The sequence below is a fragment of the Nicotiana sylvestris genome, chromosome 1, assembly GCF_000393655.2.
Source record: "Nicotiana sylvestris chromosome 1, ASM39365v2, whole genome shotgun sequence".
Lineage (NCBI taxonomy): Eukaryota > Viridiplantae > Streptophyta > Magnoliopsida > Solanales > Solanaceae > Nicotiana > Nicotiana sylvestris.
In genome coordinates, this window is record NC_091057.1 from 172214243 (window position 1) to 172239702 (window position 25460).

At 37.8% G+C, this 25460-nt stretch overlaps 1 protein-coding gene and 1 long non-coding RNA gene across 2 annotated transcripts; both read left to right on the plus strand.

Annotated features, from left to right (window-relative positions):
* Nucleotides 1–59: 59 nt before the first annotated feature.
* LOC104230006 (uncharacterized) lies at nucleotides 60–4719 on the plus strand. Its single transcript, XM_009782740.2, has 2 exons — nucleotides 60–393; nucleotides 3039–4719. Exon 2 carries the CDS (start codon nucleotides 3054–3056, stop codon nucleotides 4512–4514), a length of 1461 nt encoding a protein of 486 aa, XP_009781042.1. The 5' UTR covers nucleotides 60–393; nucleotides 3039–3053; the 3' UTR covers nucleotides 4515–4719.
* Nucleotides 4720–21973: 17254 nt separating this feature from the next.
* LOC104213457 (uncharacterized) lies at nucleotides 21974–23528 on the plus strand. The gene is made up of 2 exons (XR_707638.1): nucleotides 21974–22068; nucleotides 22821–23528. It is a non-coding gene; the product is annotated as an uncharacterized lncRNA (long non-coding RNA).
* The last annotated feature ends 1932 nt before the right edge of the window (nucleotides 23529–25460 follow it).

Here is a 25460-nt window from a genome sequence, read left to right on the forward strand (position 1 = left end):
TACTTTTTTTTTAGTCCTTTATCATCTGTTTAAAATTATGGTATCTAGAATTACTAGGTGCACATAAATTGGTTAGAAAAAAAATACTACTGATATCGTACGACGACAAAAGCCAGACCTACGACCCGCTCCATTTATGGTAAAAATACCCGAACCCGTCCAAAGTTGATCTCCCTCACTGTGCACACTGCTAAGTACAGACTTCCTTTCTAGATCCGAATAAGAAGAATTATAGAGAGAGATGTTGAAGGCCGCTTTATATTTCTATTCATACCTACACATAGACTATTTAAGGAAAACTCTTTGACTAAGCTACAGTATTACTTTCCTTTTTCCCATTTCTTGACCTTGGAGTTTGGAACTAAGTTCTTTGCTTTCTGCTCCTTTTATCAGGTATTTCCTTTCTTCTTTCCCTACTTTTTTTTTTTTTTCTGTTTCAAGGTCTATTTTTGAAGATTATTTCTTGCTTATTGTGTGGTTCTGTTGAGTGTTTGAGTTTGTGCTACAACTAGTGTTAGCTCACTTATATTTCTGTGGATTGCAAGTAGTCTGATGAATAATAGGAATATTAGTCGCTTGAGACATAAAGTTTGATCTTTTTCTGATAAATCGACTGCTTGTGCAAATGGGTTTGGGTAATTCAACGAGTAAGTCTTTTGGGTGTGATTTTTCTTAGGTTGGAATTCTCCTCTTGGAGTAAATTTATTTGGGGTTTAAGTTTGGGAACTTTTAAGTAGTTGGAATAATTGTCCTAGTCTTTCAGTACATTTGTGGAGGTTGGTTTTTTGTTGGTAGGGTTTCCCTGTATTAATCAACCTTCCATATTCTGTGTTAAATTCCTCAATTCCAGTAGTTAATTTAGGGAATGAAGAAATATACTTTTATAACTGTGACTATGGAGTGTTTTGATCCAATTTTCATTTGGGTCGACTTGCTATAGCATCGCAAGGATTATGAGAATTATGAATTTGATGCTAATTAAGACAACTTTCTTAGAAGTGGTTGAACAAAATATTGGGCTTTTTTTTCATGAAAGCAATCTCTCAGCATTTATCTTTTATGAATAGCATTATACAAGGACATGGAAGTGGCTGAACAAAAAATTGTGCCTTTTTCCATGGAAGCCTTAGCACTTCTTGTTTACGAATGAAATTCGTAAAGGCTTCAATTGCGCTCGGTCTGCCTTTTCCCTCTTATTTTAATGAAGAAAACTTCACATTTTACTTACTGGCATCGTTAAAATTTAGGGTAAGCATATTCTTTCAGAGATTATGAGTAAGTATATTGTTTCCTATTTATCTCGATTAACTTTTTTTCCTTATTAAACTGGAACTTGTGGTTTAGTTGGATTATGATATAATATTATGGTCAATGCACCAATTTTTTTGTTGAAATAACAAGTTAGTTTCCGTGCACCTTGATGATGCACCTAATATTATTTCCTTTCAAATGGATTGACTGACCTAGAATAGGTATTGCCAGAACAAACCATCTCAGCAATAATAATAATAAGGCATCACATGGAATTAGTTTCTTACACAAATTTGCAACCCGCCATTCTCTCTCCCCCTGTTTCGTTTTTCACTTCCCTTATCATAAGGAGGTGAGGTAGGATATCGTGATTACATCCCTAAGTACAGCTGGTCTTCTTGCTTAGAAATATTTAGCCAGCCTATAGTTTACCATATATTATACCTAGTTGATAGTTGACTTCAGAAAAAATAGATCACTGATTGTCAGCCTATGTGGTGCCATATGTCTGTCAGCTACATGGGAGCTGAAATAATTTAGACTTCTTAAACATGGTAGTCTCGCGCCTAATTTCCATATACTACTCCGTCCATTTCAATTTATGTGTTTTACTTTCCTTTTTAGTTTGTATAAAAAAGAATGTCTCGTTCTATATTTAGTATAACTTTTTAACTACAACTTTCCACATGGCATATTTAAGTCCACTAGATTCAAGGGTGTTTTGGTACATTATACACATCTTTAGTTTAAGACCACAAGATCGAAAAGTCTTCTTTACTTTCTTAAACTCTGTGCCCAGTCAAACTAATACATAAATTTAAACGGAAGGAGTACTTGAAACAGAATGGTGTTTAGGCTCTTTAACAAGGTTTGCTGGTGCGGTGGGAAAGGAGGTTATGATATTGTAAAAGAGTCCTGTTGTTCTCCTTTTAGATTATAAAATAATTTAATAGCTTTGAGCTCCTTCACAGTATTCCAAGGCAAGCCCCTACTGGATCACACTATTCCTGATATTTCTGTTTGAGCAACTCGAGTATGAACATTGTATCTTTCGAACCCGAGTGGGCTCTTTACTATGTGGGGATCTACTACAGTGAACAAGTTAGGTTGGGGCTCTTTTGATATTGCGTAGTTGCTCTTCGATTAGGCAAACCAGTCCAACTGTGGCAGAACATTATGGCCTTAAAACTTTGGCCATATCATGTTGACTATATAGAGATTCAAACTATTGTCAGTTTTAATAAAGTTTTGCCAAAGTCAAGTTCTGGCGGGATTGGTCGCTAGTTATATGTCAGGCACGAATAGATCTTGAAATGTCTATAGTTTTTCCTTTTGGTGAATTTAAACAGTTGATCCATCTTGATCTGGAAATGTATTCGCTACTTCCAAATGACTCCTCTCTTGTTAGGGATTCTCCTAATTGTTTGAGATACCTCTTTAGCCAAGAGATGTACACACTAACATAAATTCCAGCTTTTTCTAAGTTAATGTGAACAATGGTCCGCTGCTTCTTACAGCGACAGTTTACTTTCTTAGCAAATCTAAAACTTAATATAATGGTAGATTCCATCAGCACTAGTTTCTCCAACCCACTAGCTAGCTTAAACCTGCCAAATGCATTGTATAAGCTGGAGACATTATATTATGCTCTGAATATATTTGACAGGTTGAGACCACGCTTTTTATTGAGTTTGATTGATGACTAAATTGCCTTGAAGCTGTTGAGTAGTGCTTGAATTGATATGTAACTCTGCGTGTTGACAGATTCAATAACTCTTTGCATACAGGTAATAAAACTCACCATGTACAAGCAGTCACCCAGTAGGAACCATAGATCCAAAGGAATCAAGCTTAAGCATGTTTTACAAATCTGTCTGTTGCTTGCTGTTTGCTTTTGGTTGATTTACCAGGTCAAGCACTCCCATGATAAAAAGAAGGAATTTGATGAAAATGATGCTAAGTTTCCCATAAAGACTGAAAGTAGCAATGAGCCTGTGAAATTCGGAAGGAAAGATCTCCAACCCCGGATTGAGGGATTGGATACAGTTAATGAGAAGCATAAAGAGGAACCAGAAGATGAAACAGTGGAAGATGAAGAAGGGAATAAGCCTGAGGAAGAAGATCTAGAAGAGGAGAACAAGATTAAAGAGAAGAATGTTGAACACACAGAAGATGGAGAAGACGAGGTCGATGATCACGATCACGATCAAGAGAAGTCTGATGTAGAGGTTGATCAAGAAGAGGATATTGTTGATGAAGACAAGGAAAGAGGAGAAGATGATGAGAAGGAAACTGAAGAGAGAGATCCTGAAGTGAATGATAGTCAGGTGGAGGAAGAGAATTTGTTGGAGGACCATGATCATGATGAGGATTCGAGCAGTTCGCATGAGGCGCGTGAAGAACATTATAAAGCAGATGATGCTTCAAGTGCAGTAACTCATGATACAGTCGTAACAACCACTGAAAATGATAGTGGTAAGATAGAAAAAGAAGCAGAACATGCTGCTGAAGTGACGAGTGAAGTTGGTGTTAATAACAGTATGCAGATCAATACTGGCCAAAACACAACAGCAGACGTTGTTAAAGCAGATGGAGAAGGCAGTCCTCCAAACACAACAAACAGTGAAGAGAAGCATGGTGATCCAATCTCATCCACTGCTACAGATGCTTCAGTTTCAAATTCCACAATAACAGAAGGATTAACGGATAACTCTGGATCGAGAACCCACTCGACAGAAGTGAGCACACAGATGCATGAAATATCTCTACAGAATGGAACCCAGGCAGTTACTCAAGAATATAATGCTACTCTAGAGGACACAACTTCTGGAGGTTCCAGCCTATCAATTAGTTCTTCACAGCAAAGCAGCAGCGCTACAGATATGGGGGATAATCAACTTGTTTCTAATTTATCATTTTCTTCTAAAAACGATGGGGTAGACTCAACCCCGGTAGATTCTTTGGACGTGTCTGGTGATACGGAGTCTTCTCTGGCTGAAAAAGTCATCCAGGGTAATGCAACTGTTAAAGCAGTAGATAACAATGTGACTGAGGCTGGGAAGACAGATACTAGTGATGAAAATGGAACTACTGATGAAGGCGAGGATGCCTCAATTGCTGAGAATATGGGAGAAGTTCAAGATGATCCGATTGATACTTCTGACTCGTCCACCCACTTGGAAGAGAAACATATCCGCACGGACTTGGAAACTCTTCCTGAAATACAAACTGAAGGAAACATGGAAGATGCTGCAGCAGAGTGAAACTATAAAATTAGCGGGTAGTGTGTTTAGTTTTGGTGATAAGAAATTCACATTTTTCGTTTTTTATTTTATTTTGACGAATGTGCAAATTTTAAAAGTTGTTATAGACTACGTGAATGTTGCAAGCAAAATATAGGCAAGAGTGAAAGGTTCAACTTGTATAATCGTTTCTAGCCTCTTATATTACCAGTGTGTGTTCCATCTCGCTTTTATCTTTTTCGATTCTGGTAATGATTGTGCTTCTCTTAAAACCCTTGTGTTGAATCCCACATCGAATCTCACATTGGTAGGATGTGGATCGTCTTGGGCAATCCTCACATCATCATGAATTAATTAGCTTTTGGGGTTGAGTTAGGCCGAAGATACATTTATCAACTTGTGCAGTATATTGAAGCAGAGATGATGCTATGTGTTGAATTAGTGGGCTAAAAGATTGAAAGTACTAGCTTCTCAAAGTAACCATGAACCCATTAGTTTCAAAATGGAAATGAAAGGTCATTCAGGGCTAAGTTGAGCTATAGCCTATGTGCTAGAATCCTAAAACCGAGCTGCTTAAATATTGCAGGGGTCACATTGAGTTGACAGTCGCAAATTCAGTTATCTAAGATATGGTCATTTGTCACGTTCTAAAGAGGTCGACCCAACAAAAAAGCGGACCCGAGTGATAAATTTCTCCTATAACGAGTCCGAAACTTAAATAGTGCCAAAAATGGCACAAAATACGTTTTTACTGTTAAAAAAAAAGTTATAAATACATAAAACGCAGTATAATACTATATTTACTTTAACAGAAAGTTAGCCGTTAAAGTTAAACGCAGTACTATACTGCATTTTATTAAAAAATTAATTTTTTTTAGGAAAACGTATTACAATACTGTGTTTCCTTTAAACGCAGTATTGTACGGCGTTTTCCTCTAATATTTGGTCCCACTTCTGCAGGACATTTAAATCCCTATAATTTATTATAGGAAAACGCATTACAATACTGCATTTAAGGGAAACACAGATTGTACTGTGTTTTCTTATAATAAATTATAGGGACCCTTCTTCTTCCTTGGCTTCACAAAAGAAGCCATTTTTTAATCCCACCACCACTGCCCCCCCCCCCCCCCCCCCCCGCCCCCGCCCCCCGCAATTTAAAAAAAATTTTTTGGGCCCCACCCGTACACAAAAAGCGAAGAGTGTAGGTCTCGTACACATCACAAGTCTTGGATTCCTTCTTTCAGGTTGAAAATTTTAATTTGGATCTATTTCAAAAAACTTAAATCGAGGTAGTTTGATTTTGTTTATGTCGAAACTCGTAGAGCATATGCATATTTGTTTTATTGAATGTGTTTTCATGTTGATTTGTGTTATGTTTGTGTTTAAATTTGTATGTTATTTTTACCCGGATTGAATTATTAGCCTTGGGATAAAAAATAGTTAATTATTAGCCTTGAATTATTTATTTAATTTGTTGTTCATATGTATGTTTTTTTGTTGTTTTTATATGTAATAGTGGCCTTACAACGTAGTAAAATATAGAGCCTTTTAACGTAGTAAAATATAGAGCCTTTTAGCGTAGTAAAATATTGAGTCTTTTAGCGTAGAATCTCTGTAGTTTAAGTATGTACTAACTACAAACTCTATCCAATTACACATTTACAAAATTTATTATTTAATTTATAAAAATAAACTTACAAAACTAGCAAATTAATATGTGTTGTCAAATTAACTCAAATATCGAGCCTGGAACCCATAAATAATTACTCAGTCCAAATTAATAATTAATTATTTAATTTATTAAACTAACAAAATTCTAAAAATGTTGAAATTGACACACATAATAATTAAGGATAACTTGTGCTACCGGCCTCAAATATCGAGCCTGAAACCCATTGATAATTACTCAGTCCAATTTAAAAATAATTATTTAATTTATTAAACTAACAAAATTCTAAAAATGTTGAAATTGACACACATAATAATTAAGGATAACTTGGTGCTACCGAGCCTCAAATATCGAGCCTGGAACCCATAGATAATCACTCAATCCAAATCAACAATTAATTATTTAATTTATTAAACTAACAAAATTTTAAAAATATTAAAATTGACGCACATAATAATTAAGGATAACTTGATGCTACCGGGCCTCAAATATCGAGCCTGGAACTCATAGATAATTACTCAATCTAATTATAAAATTAATTATTTAATTTATTAAATTAACAAAATTCTAAAAATGTTGAAATTGACAAACATAATAATTAAGGATAACTTGGTGCTACCGGGCCTCAAATATTGAGCCTGGAACCTATTGATAATTACTCAGCCCAATTGAATAATTAATTATTTAATTTATTAAACTAACAAAATTCTAAAAATGTTGAAATTGACACACATAATAATTAAGGATAACTTGGTGCTACCGGACCTCAAATATCGAGCATGGAACCCGTTTATAATTACTCAGTCCAATTTTAAAAATAATTATTTAATTTATTAAACTAACAAAATTCTAAAAATATTGAAATTGACACACATAATAATTAAGGATAACTTGGTGCTACCGAGCCTCAAATATCGAGCTTGGAACCCATATATAATTACCCAATACAAATCAATAATTAATTATTTAATTTATTAAACTAACAAAATTCTAAAAATGTTGAAATTGACACACATAATAATTAAGGATAACTTGGTGCTACCGAGCCTCAAATATCGAGCCTGAAACCCATAGATAATTACTCAGTCCAATTATAAAATTAATTATTTAATTTATTAAATTAACAAAATTCTAAAAATGTTGAAATTGACATACATAATAATTAAGGATAACTTGGTGCTACCGGGCCTCAAATATCGAGCCTGGAACCCATTGATAATTACTCAGTTCAATTCAATAATTAATTATTATATTTATTAAACTAACAAAATTCTCAAAATGTTGAAATTGATACACATAATAATTAAGGATATCTTGGTGCTACTGGGCCTCAAATATCGAGCCTGGAACCCATAGATAATTACTTAGTGCAATTAAATAATTCTTTATTTAATTTATTATAACACAAACATACAATTAATATTGTTTAAATTATAGTAGACGACATGGACTTGTCGCCTGTGCATCCTGGACCAGCCGAGGATGAGCTATTAGTGTTGCAGGGTGACCATAGGTCCTCCTATGTATGGGAGGGATATCTATCGGATCAGCCTCTCCGCGCCAGGAGACCTGACGATTTGTGGGACTTCTTGAGAGAGCATCATTTCCATCCCCGCGTAGTCGAGCGCCTACAGGCTACGGGCTTCTTTACGATTTTTCGGATTGGGCGGATGCAGCTTGATTGGTCTCTCATCACGGCCTTGGTAGAGCGGTGGCGACCGGAGACGCACACTTTTCACTTGCCCACTAGAGAGGCCACCATCACGCTTGGGAATGTTCAGGTTTTGTATGGGCTGCGCGTAGATGGACTGGCCGTTGCATTGCCCCAGTACATGAGATCCATGACGCGTGCCCAGTATTTGGATTTGATAGGGCAGTATACTGGTTACAGACCACAAGGTGAGGCTGTACTTAGAGGAGGCAGTCGCGTTTCTTTGTCAGCTATCAGAGAGCATATGGAGGTATTGCACCCAAACATTACCGGCGAGATAGAATCTATACATATTTAGCGGTACAAGAGGTTGGCACTGCTCCTGCTTTTTGGGGTGTCTTGTTCCCGAACACTTCGGGAAGTCTAGTGAGTATGCGCTTTCTGCATCATCTGCAGCATCTAGATGATTTACCCCTGTACAACTGGGTTGCTGCTATTCTAGCATACCTGTACAGGAGTACGTGCCGGGCGAGCATGCTTTGCCAGGTGGACATATGTGGTTTCCTGCCCCTTCTATGGGTGACAACATTTTCGAATACTCTGTTCATTACTCTGAATTCTATATGGTCAAAATGACTCTTAAATTTTACGTTAACCTTTTATCTTAGGTTTGGGCCTGTCAGCGGATCATGCCGTTACATCCACCTCTACCACCACTAGAGTCGGGTGTAGCACCTTTGTTTCTCCCTCTAGCTACGAGGTGGGTTCTCCGGCATGGGAACTACCGAGGGACTGATGCTTATCTTAATCTCCCCCTTGTCAAGGATGTGTTAGATATGCTGGTGGCCGGACATGTAAATATGTACCTATACTTACTTATTATAAATTGAGTTGTGTTGCGCATACTCACTTTTATGTTATTATTTGGTAGTTCATCTGGACTCCATACAGCGACGAGTTGCTAGCTCAACTGCCCGATTATTACTCAGTCGACCGACTGCTTTGGAGTACTTTCCCGATGATCTTCTTCGATGTGGTTGAGTATCATGCCACAGAGTGTGTGCTTCGCTAGTTTCATCGTCCCCAGCCTATACCGGGGGAGCCTGCATGGGTACCTACACATTATCAGCGGGATGACCGTACCAGGGTGGACAATGCATTTATGGGATGGCTAGAGCAGCAGGTCCATATTTGGGACCAGCGAGAGTACTATATTCTGCCACCACCTTCACATATCCAGGAGGCCACTATTGAGCTGTATACGTCATGGTACCGTTGTCACACCCGACTGATGATCGGGAACCCCATTCATGTACTTGGCGAGCACTACAGACCATACGCCGGGAGGCACGAGGCACTGGTATGTTTTTGTGGCTTATTAATATCTTATAATTGTGATATAGCGTTATTTAATTAATATTTTAAATGTTTTGCAGTCTATTAGGCATCACCTGTTCTACCAGTTGGGATAGGAGATGCAGCAGCATGGCGACAGTGCTACACTCGTTGAGTATGGCCGGTGGGTGGAAGAGTTGGCTCGTCAGACCCTTTTTCAAGCAAGAGATGGTGCGAGGTTGGATCACGAGGCTGAGTATGCGGCGCCAGAGGAGTACTATCGGGGTAGGGCTGTCCCACGAGGTAGGGGTAGGGCACAAAGCAGGGTTGTCCCACGAGGTAGGGGTGCCCCACGAGGTCGCCGGGGACGACGAAGAGGTGGTCCCCAGCAAGGGGGCGTTGAGGCACTTGGAGATGAGGATCTTGGAGATGCTCAGCCGGGTTATTTCCCTCACGTAGATGAGCCTTCCAGCAGCATGTCGTCGTACAGCCTTCAGCTATCTCTGCCAGCATCACAGGTCACCCTGTCAGATGCATTGTTGATCACGGGTACATTCGACGGGGATGTAGACTAGTTCTTTTCAGGCCCATCTACCGCAGCTGAGGATCGGCCGACCCGGGATGTGGATGGCGAGCGCAGGTTGAGTTATGCCTCATCCCCAGCAGTTGATCCGGATCTACCACAGATGTATGTATGTTTTTATTACTGTAAAATTTCAATTTGTTTTCTTTTTTTCTTAATGATTTGCCATTAATTAATTTTTAATTTTCTTATTAAGGTTTCGTCCCAGCCCATCACGGAGGCCGTTGTATGCGCTGATGAGGACACCACAGATGCATATACTCAGGAGGCCGGTGAGACCACGGCGAGAAAATGTTTTTGACTTAACACGTACAATACTAATATACATTCTCAAATGCTAAGCGTAGTACTTGTTTTGTAAGTTGTTGACAGTCCGACGGCCTCTTCTACCGATCCTGCCAGTTGTACTGTCGATGCTGCTGCGCATCCTTACATCAAGAGATGCCTTGATGATGATGATCTCGATAGTGTACCCGGGCGACAGGAGATGCGACTCAGGCCAGCAGTAGCACTAAAGCACACAGGCTGCGAGACTCATTGATTTACTTATGTTTGTACTTTGTGTAAATACTACATTATGTAAATAATGGCAACAATTCGTTTTTAACAACAATTTTATTTTAACTGCGTTTGAACAACAATTTAACATTACAACACAAACACAAACATATCAAACCTAACACAAGAACAAACAGTAGAACTAATGAAAATACTTGACAAGGAAAACATAAAGATACACTACTACGCTCAACACATACATGCCATTGTTTAGTCATGACCGCCTAGTATTCTCTGCTCCAACCACTCGAGCTGGTCTTCCAGCTTTTTTTTCTTTTCTTCCACCTCCTTGAGTTTCGCCTTCAACTCCGCATTTTCTTGCTTGGATTGGCGTTCTCTGTCCCACTGCCCCGTACACACATTATGAAGATGATACAACTTGTCTTTGTAGTATTCCTGTTCACATGGTTCATCAATCCACACCTTAAAATTTCATGTAGGTACGTCGGGTTGCCAATAAAACTTGTTCATACACGCCCAGTAGCGGCGTCCAGCTTCTTCCCAACAATCGTACATCATGCTTTTGATTCCGCAGTCGCACCTTGGGCAATAAAGGAGTTGATGAGACATTTCTTAAAGAGAAACTTTGGTTTTATGGAAATATTTGCTATAGGTTGTCGTTAAGAGCAGAAAATAACTAGAACGCGCTCGTTATTTATAGGAAAGATTTCACATAAAATTTAGTATTATACCACGCTTTACATACACGTAAATTGTAGTATTATACCACGCTTTACATATTAAATTTCTCTGGAACGAAATAGGTTTTTCACATGGTTTTCAGCTTTTTCAAAACGACAAGACAACTCAATAAAACGTAGTATTATTCCGTGCTTTACATATTAAATTTTCTGCAATAAAACAGCTTTTTCACATGGTTTTCAGCTTTTTCAGAACGACAAGACAACTCAAAAAAAGTAGTATTATACCGCAATTTACATATAATATTTTTGTAAAATTTTTAGATTGGTCTTCCTTAGTAACACCAATAAGTTGAATATTTGAACAATTCTATGAAGAAAATACTACATTATGTAAATAATGGCAACAATTCTATTTTAACAACATTTTTATTGTAACAGAATTTGAACAACAATTTTATTTTAACATGACAACACAAACACAAACATAGCAAACCTAAAGATACACATAACAAAAAACAAACAGTACAACTAATGAAAACACTTGACAAGGGAAACATAAAGATACAATACTACGCTCAACACGTACAAGCCACTATTTAGTCACGACCGGCTACTATTCTCTGCGCCAACCACTTGAGTTGGTCTTCCAGCTTTTTTTTTCTTCTTCCACCTCCTTGATTTTTGCCTTCAACTCCTCAATTTCTTGGTTGGTTCGGCACTCTCTTTCCCATTGCCTCGTACACAAATTATAAAGATCATAAATTCTCTCTTTGTAGTATTTCTGCTCACATGGTTCATCATCCATACCTCAAAATCACATGTAGGCTCGTCGGGTTGCCTATCAAACTTTTTCATACATGCCCAGTAGCGGCGTCCATCTTCTTCCCACCAATTGTACAAACTGCATTTTTCTCCGCAATAGCACCTTGGGACATAAAGGGGTTGTTGAGACATTTCTTAAAGAGAAACTTTGGTTTTATGGAAATATTTGCTATTGGTTATTGTTAAGCACAGAAAATAACTAGAATGCACCCGTTATTTATTGGCAAGATTTCACATAAAACGTAGTATTATACCACGCTTTACATATTAAATTTCTCTGAAACGAAACAGCTTTTTCACGTGGTTTTCAGCTTTTTCAGAACCACAAGACAACCCAATAAGACGTAGTATTATACCGCACTTTACACATTAAATTTTTCTGCAAGAAAACAACTTTTTCACATGGTTTTTAGCTTTTTCAGAATGTCAAGACAACTCAAAAAAACGTAGTATTATACCGCGCTTTACATATTAAATTTTTCTGCAACAAAACAGCTTTTGGAGATGGTTTTCAGCTTTTTCAGAACGACAAGACAACTCAAAAAAATATAGTATTATACCGCGCTTTACATATTAATTTTTTTTTAATATTAATTTTTTTTTATTTTTTACAAACACCAATAAGTTTAATATTTGAACAACTATACCAAAAGGTCATGTTAAAAATTAAGATGTAACATGATTATGGAACATAATTTTATTTGATAGATATTGCAACATACATAAGTACAGACACATATTACAAAAAAACAATACGAAAACAAAAGACTAAGGGTATCCTTGATAGTTGGGTACATTCGACGAACTTGCACCAGGAGCTGGATTACCACCGACACGCATACCACCTGAAGGACATTTACGACGGTCATGTCCTGTTTGCGAGCATATGCCACATTTACGCGCATAAACGGTGTCACCAACATCTATTTGGTTCTGTATACTCGTTCTCTTTTGCACTTACAACTTGCACAAATAGTCCTTGTTACATACTATCTTAAAAGGTTCCGGCGGCCATTAATGCTCAGCACCTAATGGCTGCAACTGCCCACTATACGTGTCTACGTATGCACCAACACTGTATTGCCTATCAATATAGTTGGTTGCCCCAAAACCAACTTGTTGAAAGCACTTCAACGCATGTGCGCATGGCATGTGGTAGATGGTCCATTTCCCACATGAACACAACCTTCTGGATTCATTCACCGTTTGTAGATTATTCCCATGGTGTCCGCAGATAGCGGTCTTAACTTCAAAAATACCCCGATCATGATCGTACTGTAGAAATGAATGCCAATGTGCTCACCTCCTGTACCTTTCAAATCTTCTCATGGGTATTGGCATAAATTGAACACCTCAGTCCATCAATGCCGATGCAGCTCCATGCCTTTCAACTAACCTCTCTGCACTTTGTTTGAATGTCATGCGGACCATGGCAGTGACAGGCAATCCACGGGCAAACTTCAACAAGCCATTGAATGACTCCGACACATTTGTAGTTAGGGCTCCCCATCTTCTACTGCCATCAGCATGCAATGTCCACATGTGAAACTCATGTCCCATCAACCAAGTATAGGCTCGTGGATCTAGTTGTCGGATCGCTTCCATATGCCTCATGAATTTGCACTGCTGGTGCTCAGTTGCAGCCATCCACATTAAGTCATACAAGGCCTTGTCAGGATATTTCTTCTGGAAATTGGCCTTCAGGTGCCTCACACAATAACGGTGGTATGCATAGGGTTCCTGCCACTCAGGCAAGTGTCGTACAAAACTTAAAATACCACCATGTCGATCAGATGTTAGACAAATACCTGAATGCTGTTTGACAACGTGCTGCTTCAAGTGGTTCAGGAAAAGCGTCCACGTCTCTTCGCTTTCGTTGGCACAAATGGCAAAAGCTAGTGGAAATATTTGTCCGTTGGCATCTACTGCAACTGCAACCAAAAGCTTAATATCATACTTTACATAGACATGAGTACCGTCTATGAAAATTACAGGACGACAATGCACAAAACCATCAATTGCTGGTTTAAATGACCAGAACACATAGTTGAAAATATATTCCGGTCTGTCCGGACTCCGCTCAAGCCTCCATTCAACAACAGTCCCGGGGTTAAAGTGTTACAGTACGGCCATGTACCTGGGTAGCGATGAAAAAGACTTATCCCAGTCACCATAAATAAGTTCAAAGGCACGTTTGCGACCGAGATATGCCTTTCTTTTGGTTATAGTACAAACATACTCCTGGTGGACGGCTGTAATACACTCTTTAATCTTGAACTTAATGGACACTTCCAAATATGGAATCAAGACAAGAGAAATCAAGTCTACATCCAGGTTGAAATAATTCTCATTAAATGTGTCCATTTCACATCTGTGGGTGCTAATAAATTTACCCACTTTCCACAAACCTGATTTCTTCTTGCTGGCACGCAACATCTAGTGACAACCCATAAAGTCTCTACGGCATACAACCTTGTATACCTCCGTAGTTGACTCCCTTACCGTCATCTCACGACATTCTCTTACACTATAGATTTTTACAGCCCTAATTAGGCGAGCTTTATCGGGAAAATACATGCCCTTTGTCAGAACCACTGGTCTAGACTCATCCCACATCGCTGACCGAATTTCGTCATCATCCCTTGTGAGGGAATCCATGTTCGGCATACTTGGAAAATTATCAAGGTAGGGAATATTCCGCTCAACACGTGGGACTCGTACACTCTTGGTCTAACGGGAGGTGGGGGAACATGCTCCCTCGTCAACTCACGTTCAACATTCACTTCCTCCTCATCATCACCCTCATTAGGGAAGGGTGTGTCATCTCCAGACTTATCCGCATTGTTGTCATAATCACTATCATCTTCCTGACTCTATGCATCTGCCAAATCACGAGTCAATACGTCGTCTATGGGCAACTATGTGAGGTCAGGAACATCAAGAAGCTCGTTTTCACTGCACAAAAAGAACAAAATGATAAGTTACCCAACTAGATAAATACTTTACATATAGCTATATCACTTTACTTACAAGTCGTACTGTCTTGACATTTCATGATGGATATTTTCTTGTTGGTGATGACTCCCGGATGGACCACCGTGGTCCAATATGCCAGAACTATGCATATTCCTACTAGGGGCAGGGTCATAACTTGTAAAATTCATATCTGGACGGTACCCCTATGAAAAATATGAGTGTTAATACAAATCCAATTAAAATATAAATAAACAATGCTAAAGCGTAGAAAAATTGAAGTTTACCAGTCATCTTGTGGATTATATAAAGTCGAAAAATTATTTTGTGGTTGCTCATTCGTCGGTGGTGACAAGTTTAAATCAAGGCAAGCTCTTTCATCAGCAATCTGTCCAGCAAAAACTGCTCCAGAATAACCACCCGATGACTGGGGTTATCCCTACTATGCACGCCCTCATTATTGGGAACATCTTCAACCTTGATGTATATTTCCAACAATTTGATTACAATAAATTTTCCGTATTCATCCAGAATCCGCAAAAAATCTCTAAGAGTTTCATCGTCTTCGATGTTAAACTCAGAATAATAAGCAAACCACGGTGGAGTCACTGAATACGGAAATCTACCAGTTACTTTAAGGTTAACCGAACGCTTCCTCACACTCATTTTTTTACGTAACAACGATACCAATTTATCGTACTCCATTGTAAGCGGCAATTTAACATAACACTATGGAGGTGAGCTATACCTCACAGAGTTATTCTCCAGCACAACCTCACCCCCCCCCCCCCCCCAATATAATGAAATCCTTATTTTTGATTCTTCAGACATTATAAAAAAAATGATTGATAAGAAGAAGAGAGAAGTATGAACGGAAGTTTGAAGAAAGTATTGAATGGATTTTCATAAAATTGAAACGCCTTTAAATAAGGCAAGTCCGAGCTTGAGGTGCAGAATTTTTTTATGTAAACTGCAGTACAATACTACATTTTATGTATTTGAATTATTGTTATGTCAGTTATCCGCAAAACACTTATTGGTGGCCCCAAAAATCAGAGTAAAATGCAGTATAATAATACGTTTAAGTGTAAAACGCAGTATAACACTAAAAAATAAATATTCGTATTATAGGGAAACACAGTACAATACTGCTTTTAAATTAAACGCAGTATCGTAATGCGTTTTCCTAAAAAAACAATTAATAAAACGCAGTATAGTACTGCGTTTAACTTTAACGGCTAACTTTCCGTTAAAGTAAAATGCAGTATTATACTGCGTTTTATGTATTTATGTAACTTTTTTTTAACAGTAGAAACGTATTTTGTGCCATTTTTCGCACTATTTAAGTTTCGCACTCCTCCTATAAACTTGTGAAGCAAAAACAATTGGTGAATTATATACATTCCTATGATCTCAACATTAAATGTGGGATCCAACTATATATAAATATATGGGCTAATTATCCATTGGCCTGTCTTTGTCTATTATCAATTCCTAAGGATGGACCTGCATTTGATATTGTACTAATAATAGGTACATAAAGCTATAATTTGAAATTTGTGAACTATAAAATTTAGTGGATGAAAAATCTATATATCTATATATAAAGCTGGGAATGGAAAAGGTGATGCGGCACCTTCCAATGCCCAGCAATTGTATTTATCTTTGTTTTTCTATTTTTTTGACAATTTTGCATTTTCCCCCTATTTTTTTACGTTTCTCTTATTTTGTATAAGTAACCTAACGGTTGCTTATTTATTTATTTCTCCCAATAGTCGCTTAATAATGAAAAACCCTTTCTCTTCTACCTCCCTAATCACAGTTGCCTCTATTGACTGGGAAAAAAATGTCTCCCTCTCTTCTCTTACTTTCTCCATCTCTTTCACTCTCATCCCTTCCTACAGGTAAAATATGTTGGGAATAAACCCCCACAAAAATAATATTCACGGTAATAAAAGCGGAATAATAACGTAGCACCGAGATACGGTAATTAACTAGAATAAAAGAGTAACAACGACGCCAAGATTTTTACGTGGAAAACCCTTTTGAATAAAGGAAAAACCATGACCCTGAGGAGAGCAACTGATATCACTATAGCAAGGAATTTTACACTTTGTAGGTCCGAGTAAAATACTCAAAATACCACTAAAACACTCAAAAGAAATATTCCTCTTTTGATATTCCCACCTCACTACAATATCACTCACTCTCTATTTTTCTCATAGACTATTTTCTTATACTCTATCTGTGAAACCTCACTCTTTCTTTCTAACTCTCAAATATATTTTTCCTCTGAGATTGGTATGTCAAAATGAGAGCCGAAGCTCTCCTTTTATAGGCAAAGCCTCGCCTACTACATTTGACATTTCCTTCTGCAAGCTTGCCAATTTTGACACAAACAACAAAAGAAACGTGGGCTGCTAATCAAGGAAGAAATTTTCTTCCTTGATTTATGGGATGGACCCCACAAACCTCCCTCTCCTGTCCCATTCACTTGAAGGAGGTAACACTGGAGGTTCTAGTTTGAGTGTATGCCGACAAGTTCTTTGCATAGCTCAAACTTGTCTCTTGGTACCACTTTGGTCAGCATATCCGAAGGATCCTCACTTGTATGGATCTTCTTTACCTGCATAGACCCATCCTCTATTCTTTATCGAATCCAATGATACCTCACGTCGATATGCTTCGTCCTTGCAAGATACATGATGTTTTTGCACGGTTCTATTGCACTTTGACTGTCACAATAGACGACATACTCCTTCTGATGCAATCCAAGCTCTTGAAGGAACCGTTTGAGCCATACCATCTCTTTGCCAGCTTCAGTAGTGGCAATACACTCCGCTTCAGTTGTAAAGATGCGACGCATTTCTACAACCTCGACTGCCATGATATAGCTCCCCCTGAAAATGTAAACAAATATCCAGTAGTGGATTTTTAATATCAATGTCACCTGCCATATCGGCATCTGTATAACCCTTCAAGATTAGATGCGATACTCCAAAGCACAGACAATCTCCTATGGTACCTCTTAGGTACCTGAGTATCCACTTGACTGCTTCCCAATGTTCCTTCCAGGATTTTCAAGAAACCTGCTGACAACACCAACTGCGTGAGCAATATCAGGTCTAGTGCATACCATTGCATACATCAGCTTTCGACTGCTGAAGAATAAGGAACTCTAGCCATGTTCCCTTTCTCCTCCTCTGTTGTAGGACACATCTTTTTGTTCAACTTTAGATGACTAGCAACAGGTGTGCTGACTGGCTTAGCATTATTCATGTTGAAGCGTTCTAGTACACGTTCAATATACTTCTCCTGAGATAGCCACAACTTTCTACTTGTTCTCTCTCGAACTATCTTCATCCCTAGAATTTGTTGTGCTGGGCCCAAGTCCTTCATATCAAATGACTTGGACAAATCTCTCTTCAACTTTGCAATCAGCCCCTTGTCTTTTCCTACAATTAACATGTCATCCACATACAACAACAATATAATAAAGTTATTCTCAGAAAATCTTTTGAAGTATACACATGGATCAGAATAGGTCTTTAGGTATGTTTGACTTTTCATGAATGAGTCAAACTTCATGTACCACTGCCTTGGTGCCTGCTTCAATCCATAAAGACTCTTATTCAATTTGCACACCATGTGTTTCTTTCCAGCTACTTCAAATCCTTCTGGCTGCTCCATATAAATCTCCTCTTCCAAATCTCCATGAAGAAATGCAGTTTTCACATCCAACTGCTCCACTTCAAGATCTAGGCTAGCTGCTAAGCTCAAAATTGTTCGAATAGAAGTCATTTTGACAACAGGTGAGAAAATTTCATCAAAATCAATACCTTTCTTTTGTTCGAAGCCTTTAACCACCAATCGAGCTTTGTATCTGACCAGCTTGCCATTTCCATCTTTCTTGAGTTTAAAGACCCATTTGCATTTGAGTGGTCTTTTACCCTTTGGAAGTTCAACCAGCTTGTATGTGCCATTTTTCTGTAGAGATTCCATCTCTTCTTGCATAGCTTTCATCCACTGGTTCTTTTCTGGATGGGACAACACCTCCTTAAGACTTTCTGGCTCCCCCTCATCACTGATGAGGACATACTCTGTGGAAGGGTACCTGCATGACTCTACCCTTGGCCTCTCTGATCTCCTCAGAGGTTGAGGTTGTTCTTCTCCCTGAGTGGGGTGCTCCACTTCCTCGACACCTTCATCAAGTTGCTCCCCCTGCTCAATAACCTCACCAGGTTGCTCCCCCTGCTCGGCAACCTCGTCGGTCGTACTTTCTGCACTTGTGGGATTGTTAGAAGTAGAAGGAATAGTAACAAAGTTAGGAATTATACCATTCTTCGCCTTTTCTGACATATCAGCAGCAGTTCCAACTTCACTTTCTCGGAAGACTACATCTCTGCTTCTGATGACCTTCTTCTTTACAGGATCCCACAGTCTGTACCCGAACTCTTCATCTCCATATCCGATAAATATGCAGGGAACAGATTTATCATCCAGCTTTGTTCTCTGCTCTTTTGGTACATGTGCAAAAGCTCTGCAACCGAACACCTTCAGATGCGAGTAGGACACCTCCTTGTTGGTCCAAACTCTCTCTGGGATTTCAAACGCCAACGGAACTGATGGACTCCTATTGATCAGGTAACAGGCTGTCTGAACTGCTTCACCCCAGAATGACTTAGGCAGTTTAGCCATTCTGAGCATGCTTCTCACCTTCTCCACAATGGTGCGGTTCATCCTCTCGGCTACGCCATTGTGCTGTGGGGTTCCAGGAACTGTCTTTTCATGTCTGATCCCATGACTTGAACAATACTCTTCAAATTCCCTTGAAGTGTACTCACCTCCATTGTCACTTCGGAGACGCTTTAGCTTTCGACCCGTCTCCCTTTCTACTAGAGCATGAAACTTCTGGAAAACTTGAAACACCTGATCTTTGGTTTTCAAAATATAAACCCATAATTTTCGTGAAGCATCATCAATAAAAGTAACAAAATATTTGTTACCGCCCATTGATTCAATTTCCATTGGGCCGCAAACATCAGAATATACTAAATCAAGTATATTCAATTTTCTTTCAGACGATGTCTGAAATGAGACTCTATGCTGCTTACCAAATAAACAGTAGTCACAAGGTTTTACCGTTGTACCTTTAGCATAAGAAATGAGTGATTTCTTGGCAAGAATCTGCAATCCCTTTTCGCTCATATGACCCATTCTTTTGTGCCACAAATCTGCAAAAATCTTATCTTGTGCCGCGTTCAATTCACCTTGGCATATTTCTGCATTTGTCCTAGACAACATGCCATGGGCAACTCCCTTTGCAATCATCAATGATCCTTTAGTGAGTCTCCACTTTTGATTTGAAAAATAGTTCTTGTATCTATCTCGGTCTAAAGCAATTCCCGAGATCAAGTTCATCCGCAAATCAGGTACATGTCGCACATCCTTTAGAACCAATGTGCATCCGACATTTGTCTTGATACAAATATCACCAATCCCAGCAATCTTTGAGTAACTTGTGTTACCCATTCTCATTGTGCCAAAATCACCTGCTACATATCTCCAAAAAAGATCTCTTACCGGTGTGGGATGGTAAGATGCCGCTGTGTCAACCACCCATTCCGACTCTGGACTTGACAGGTGCATGCATTCCTCTTCCTTATTTATAAAGAGGATAATATTATCATTGTTTTGCACCATGGCGGCTGTGTTGTCGTCATTCTTTTGGCCACTAATTTCACCTTTGCCCTTCCTTGGATTTGGGCAATCTCTTTTGAAGTGATCTGGTTGATCACAGTTGTAGCAATTTCTGGCTCTTGATTTGGATCGGTTCTTTGACTTCCCACAAGCTCCGGATCTACCATAGTTGCTCGAACTCCTTTGATAACTCCTGCCTCTACCTTCTGTGATGAGAGTCTGCCCTTGATTTTCAGGTTTCTTTCTCATCTTCTCATTGAGTAGAAGAGCCGATGTGACATCTTTCAACTCAATAGTAGTCTTACCGTGCAGGATGGTTGTTGCCAAATTATCGTACAAAGATGGCAACGAGTTCAATAGCAAGATGGCTTTATCTTCTTCCTCGATTTTCACTCCGAGGTTGGCAAGCTGTGTGATTAGTCCGTTAAATACATTTAAATATGACAAAAAATTCATACCTTCACCCATGTGTAGGGCGTATAACTGCTTCTTCAGGTATAATTTATTTGTCAACGTTTTGGACAGGTATAGGCTTTCCAACCTTGTCCAAATTCCACGTGCAGTGTCTTCATTAATGATGTTATTTACCACATCATCTGATAAGTGCAACCTGATTGCACTAGCAGCTCTTTCATGCAAGTCAGCCCAATCCTCAGCTTTTATGGTATCATGCTTTTTGGCATCAGCATCTAGTACCTTGTGTAATCCTTGTTGGATGAGCAGATCCATCATCCTTCTTTTCCATGTTGAGAAACCGTTATTCCCGTTGAATTTTTCTACCTCGTACTTTACTCCGAATATTTTTATTTTTCACCGAGTATAGTACTACCGACAGTAAATAATATTTCAGTGAACGAGCAGAACCTGTGCTCTGATACCAGTTGTTGGGAATAAATCCCCTACAAAAATAGTATTCACGATAATAAAAGCGGAATAATAACTTAGCACCGAGATACGGTAATTAACAAGAATAAAAGAGTAACAACGACACCAAGATTTTTACGTGGAAAACTCTTTTGAATAAGGGAAAAACCACGGCCCTGAGGAGCAATTGATATCAATATAGCAATGAATTTTACACTTTGTAGGTCCGAGTAAAATACTCAAAAGACCACTACAATACTCAAAAGAAATAACCCTCTTTTGATATTCTCACCTCACTACAATATCACTCACTCTTTATTTTTCTCACAGACTATTTTCTTATACCCTGTCTGTGAAACCTCACTCTTTCTTTCTAACTCTCAGATATATTTTTCCTCTGATATTGGTGTGTCAAAATGAGAGCCGAAGCTCTCCTTTTATAGACAAAGCCTCGCCTACTACATTTGATATTTCCTTCTGCAAGCCTGCAGATTTTGATACAAACAACAAAAGAAACGTGGACTGCTAATCAAGGAAGAAATTTTCTTCCTTGATTTATGAGATGGACCCCACAAAGTATCCTTTCATGTGATTATGTAGTTTAAATTTTGCTGTGGCTTTCGAGTATTTTAATAACTTTATTTGTCATTCCTTTTTCCTTTGCCAGGACATCTAAAAGGGATTCCTTTGAGTCACTTTCCTCACATTCTATGACTCTGAAAATTTCTTTTGATAAATTCATGATAATTTGGCGAATTAGGAGACCGATGCAGGTTTGGTATTATTTTTCTTTTCATCGTTCATTAGATAGGTATTCTTGTATCCATCTTTTTTATTTTCTCTATATTTGTATCAAAATTTCCAACTATGATCTTTTTTGACTGGCCAAAATAAATCATCTCTTTTTTATGGTTTTGAGTCCGCTGTAAATAACAGCATCGACAGTTGATGGATTAACCATTGACCGAATCCAGAAGATGTTTTCGAGAGGGCTATTTGCTATTTCTCAACACCTACAACAAACTTCTTTTAGAGGATGATGTATCCTAAGTGAAACAACAAAAGTCACAAAGGTCCTTTTAAAGCCCATAAGGAATAGAGTGCTTTGCTTTCGTAGTCACCTTCAAAAATTTTCCTTCAGAGTTGTGACTTATTTTTTGGTACATTCAAACTTTCAAAGTTGTCAAATTCTTTTTGTGCTTCACAATTGTGAATTGCTTGATAGCGGGGCACCAAGTCATTGAAGTTGCCAGGAAAACAAATTTGTTTGGCACTGATAAAAAAAAGTTGCCTGGCACCAAGTCATTGAAGATAAATGGAATTCACAAATGACGTCTTTTGGATAAATGATCCAAACCTACAAGCAATTACACCTTCAATTATATGTATATTTTATTTGTTCTTTATATTCCCTTAATACTCATGACGTTCCAAAAGAAAGTGATTTTCAATTACGAATTCTTATAGTTATTACTTCTAGCAATTATACAAATGTATTAGTAATTCTATTATGGTTTCTGAACAGGAGGGTTAAATTCTGCTCTTACAATTAAATACAGAGTAAAAAAAACTTCATGTAAGTCTTCAAAAAGGACAATAGACATTTGTTGCCGATGCTCGATACATTCAAAACCTTACAATCAACATCTCATGTGGGGAGAGATTCATGATATCTTGGGCAAAAACGATGTTGTTAGGCAGATCCAAGCACTCCTCTCAGAGAGGTACAAGTTTGCAAGTAACTTGCATGCCCATGGAAGGCATGGGCTACCATAATATTCATGCAAGGGCGCAGCTGCTGCGCGAAAGTCGGTCTTACGAGCATATTAATTGGGTGACTACATTAGGCTAGAAGGACGGATGTTATGGCAGGGTGAACAATCATATACGAAGACGGGGAATGTGATGCAACTATTGGGCTACCATAATATTCATGGAGAGCAAATTAATTGGGAGGTTGAAACAACTGGGTAAGAAGGTTAAAGAAAAGGCCATTCACTCTTTTTTCTGCTTTCAGTTAATGTCTTTTTCAGTTGTTTCATTCAAAATTTATCCTACTTTTCCTACCACACCTACTTCGAAACTCATTTATACATGTGATTTGTTTACGCTAGAGAAGTATCTACAATGTTTGTAGGAATATATGAGAATGAGACAATATAAACATATTTTATTTTTTGTAAATGTAATGCATATAGATGAATTAATTTAAATGATATTTGTTGTTTTAATATTTCATACATGTTTTATTGTTCTTCCATTGAGTGTGATATTGCTATACCCTTTTTTTTGTGTGTGTCAAAACTCATTGACTGACATAAAAAAAAAATATAAAATGGTATTTGTTTTGTTTATTTCATATACAAGGTATGTACTCTCCAAAAACAACACTTCAATACACAAGTTTTAAAATTTGTGATGAAAGCAGTGGCAAGAGGATGTGCTCTCCCTAATGATTTTTTTGTTGCTAATCAGGAAGTGTATTTCATCTATATAATTTTTCATCTTCGTAATCATTAGACAACTAATAATAATTTAAATATTTTTATGTACGTTATTAGTAGTTTTAAGATGAATTTTATGTAATTTCAGTGTTAACCTCTTTTCTTATTGTTAATACTCCTTGAATCTGTCTTAACTCGATATAACTTAAATAAATTTCATTAGTAATATATGATTAACTACAAATTATAGAGAAGCATATGTTCTAACTAAATTAAAATTACGATTTAACTCAAATATGTTTTATTTATATGAGTGTATTCTTCTCATTATAAAGAGATAATATCTAAATCCATATAAGCATACTAATCTTTCTAAATATTTGCTTGCATTAATTCTTTTATGATCTCGTGAAGCGCGGACAAATTTACTCGTATGTTAATATTTTCAACCGGAGTATGGACATCGTGGCTCTCTTTAACCCTCAGCCAAGTCTGCCCATAGCAAAATGCAGCTGTTTCGTAACGTTTCCAGCTTTTCTGTGTCTCTAAATCCACTCGAACGGATAGAAAAAAAATAATTAAAATAAAAAGGAGAAGGCTAATTATATGTTCTCTTTTTCTTCTTATTGGAGGTGGAGTTTCGGGACCAAACAGTTCTGGCAGTCTGATTCAGTAACAACAAACTTTTCTTTATTATTTTGTGTAGAGATACGATATGATCTAAAAATCTCGCAGCTCATACGTTGGTATTGTAACAGCACATATGAGCAAAGCAAATGGAAGGTTGCTGAATTAAGCCATATAGGCACTAGGGACTACAAAGTATCTTTTGCGATTTTTTTTTTTTTAAATATTGCTATAATTGCAAGTGGACAATCCACTACAATTTTTCATCTACATTTCTATTTGTTAATTTTTCTTTTGAGCTTTTAACTTTCCTTTCATTTCCCGCGATTCATCTTTTAAAATTATTGAAGTCCATTATCTTTTGTAAAAACAGCATAACCAACTCTATAAGACTCATGGGCAGACTTTTTCCATAACTATCATTACTGCACTACTTTTTTTTTCTAGCTTTTCTTCATTCTATTCTTCAACCTAGATAGTAATAGGGTGAAACTAATGGATCGACCATTTGCTCATTTGTCCATGGAGTCCAACATTACTGAATCAAACTTCATTCCTTCCCACACTTCATTTTTCTGTCATCTGATCATTTCAAATACCCATACTCTTGAATATTTAATAGGATGGCAAGGTAGAAGCATTACCAATTTAGTAATATACACGTCAATATAAAGATTTTTTTATATTATCAGGTCAAGCGAAAAAATATCTATAAAAAGTAAGCATGTGAGCTGCTATAACAAGTAAAAGCTAATATTTCTAACACTAATGACGATGTATATTGTATAGGTCAAAATCTGACCGTAGTGATCGACCAAGCTAGGACCTCGCCCAAATGGTGAAATAACGAAAAGCACCACGACCAATCCCAGTCAAAATCATCGACAGTGTATGACAAGTAAAGGTGGTATTCGAATAACGCCGAAAAAGGCTGTCATGCGAAAGTACATTGGTCAAAGAACACAGTAAAACTCCAAGAACTATATATAGAAGGAAATTCTCGGAAAAAAGGGGGCGGGACTTTTTCCTTTCTATTTTTTCTCCTATAGTCTCTTCTGGTGAAAGATGTAAACTATTTCTTTTCTTCCCCGGAT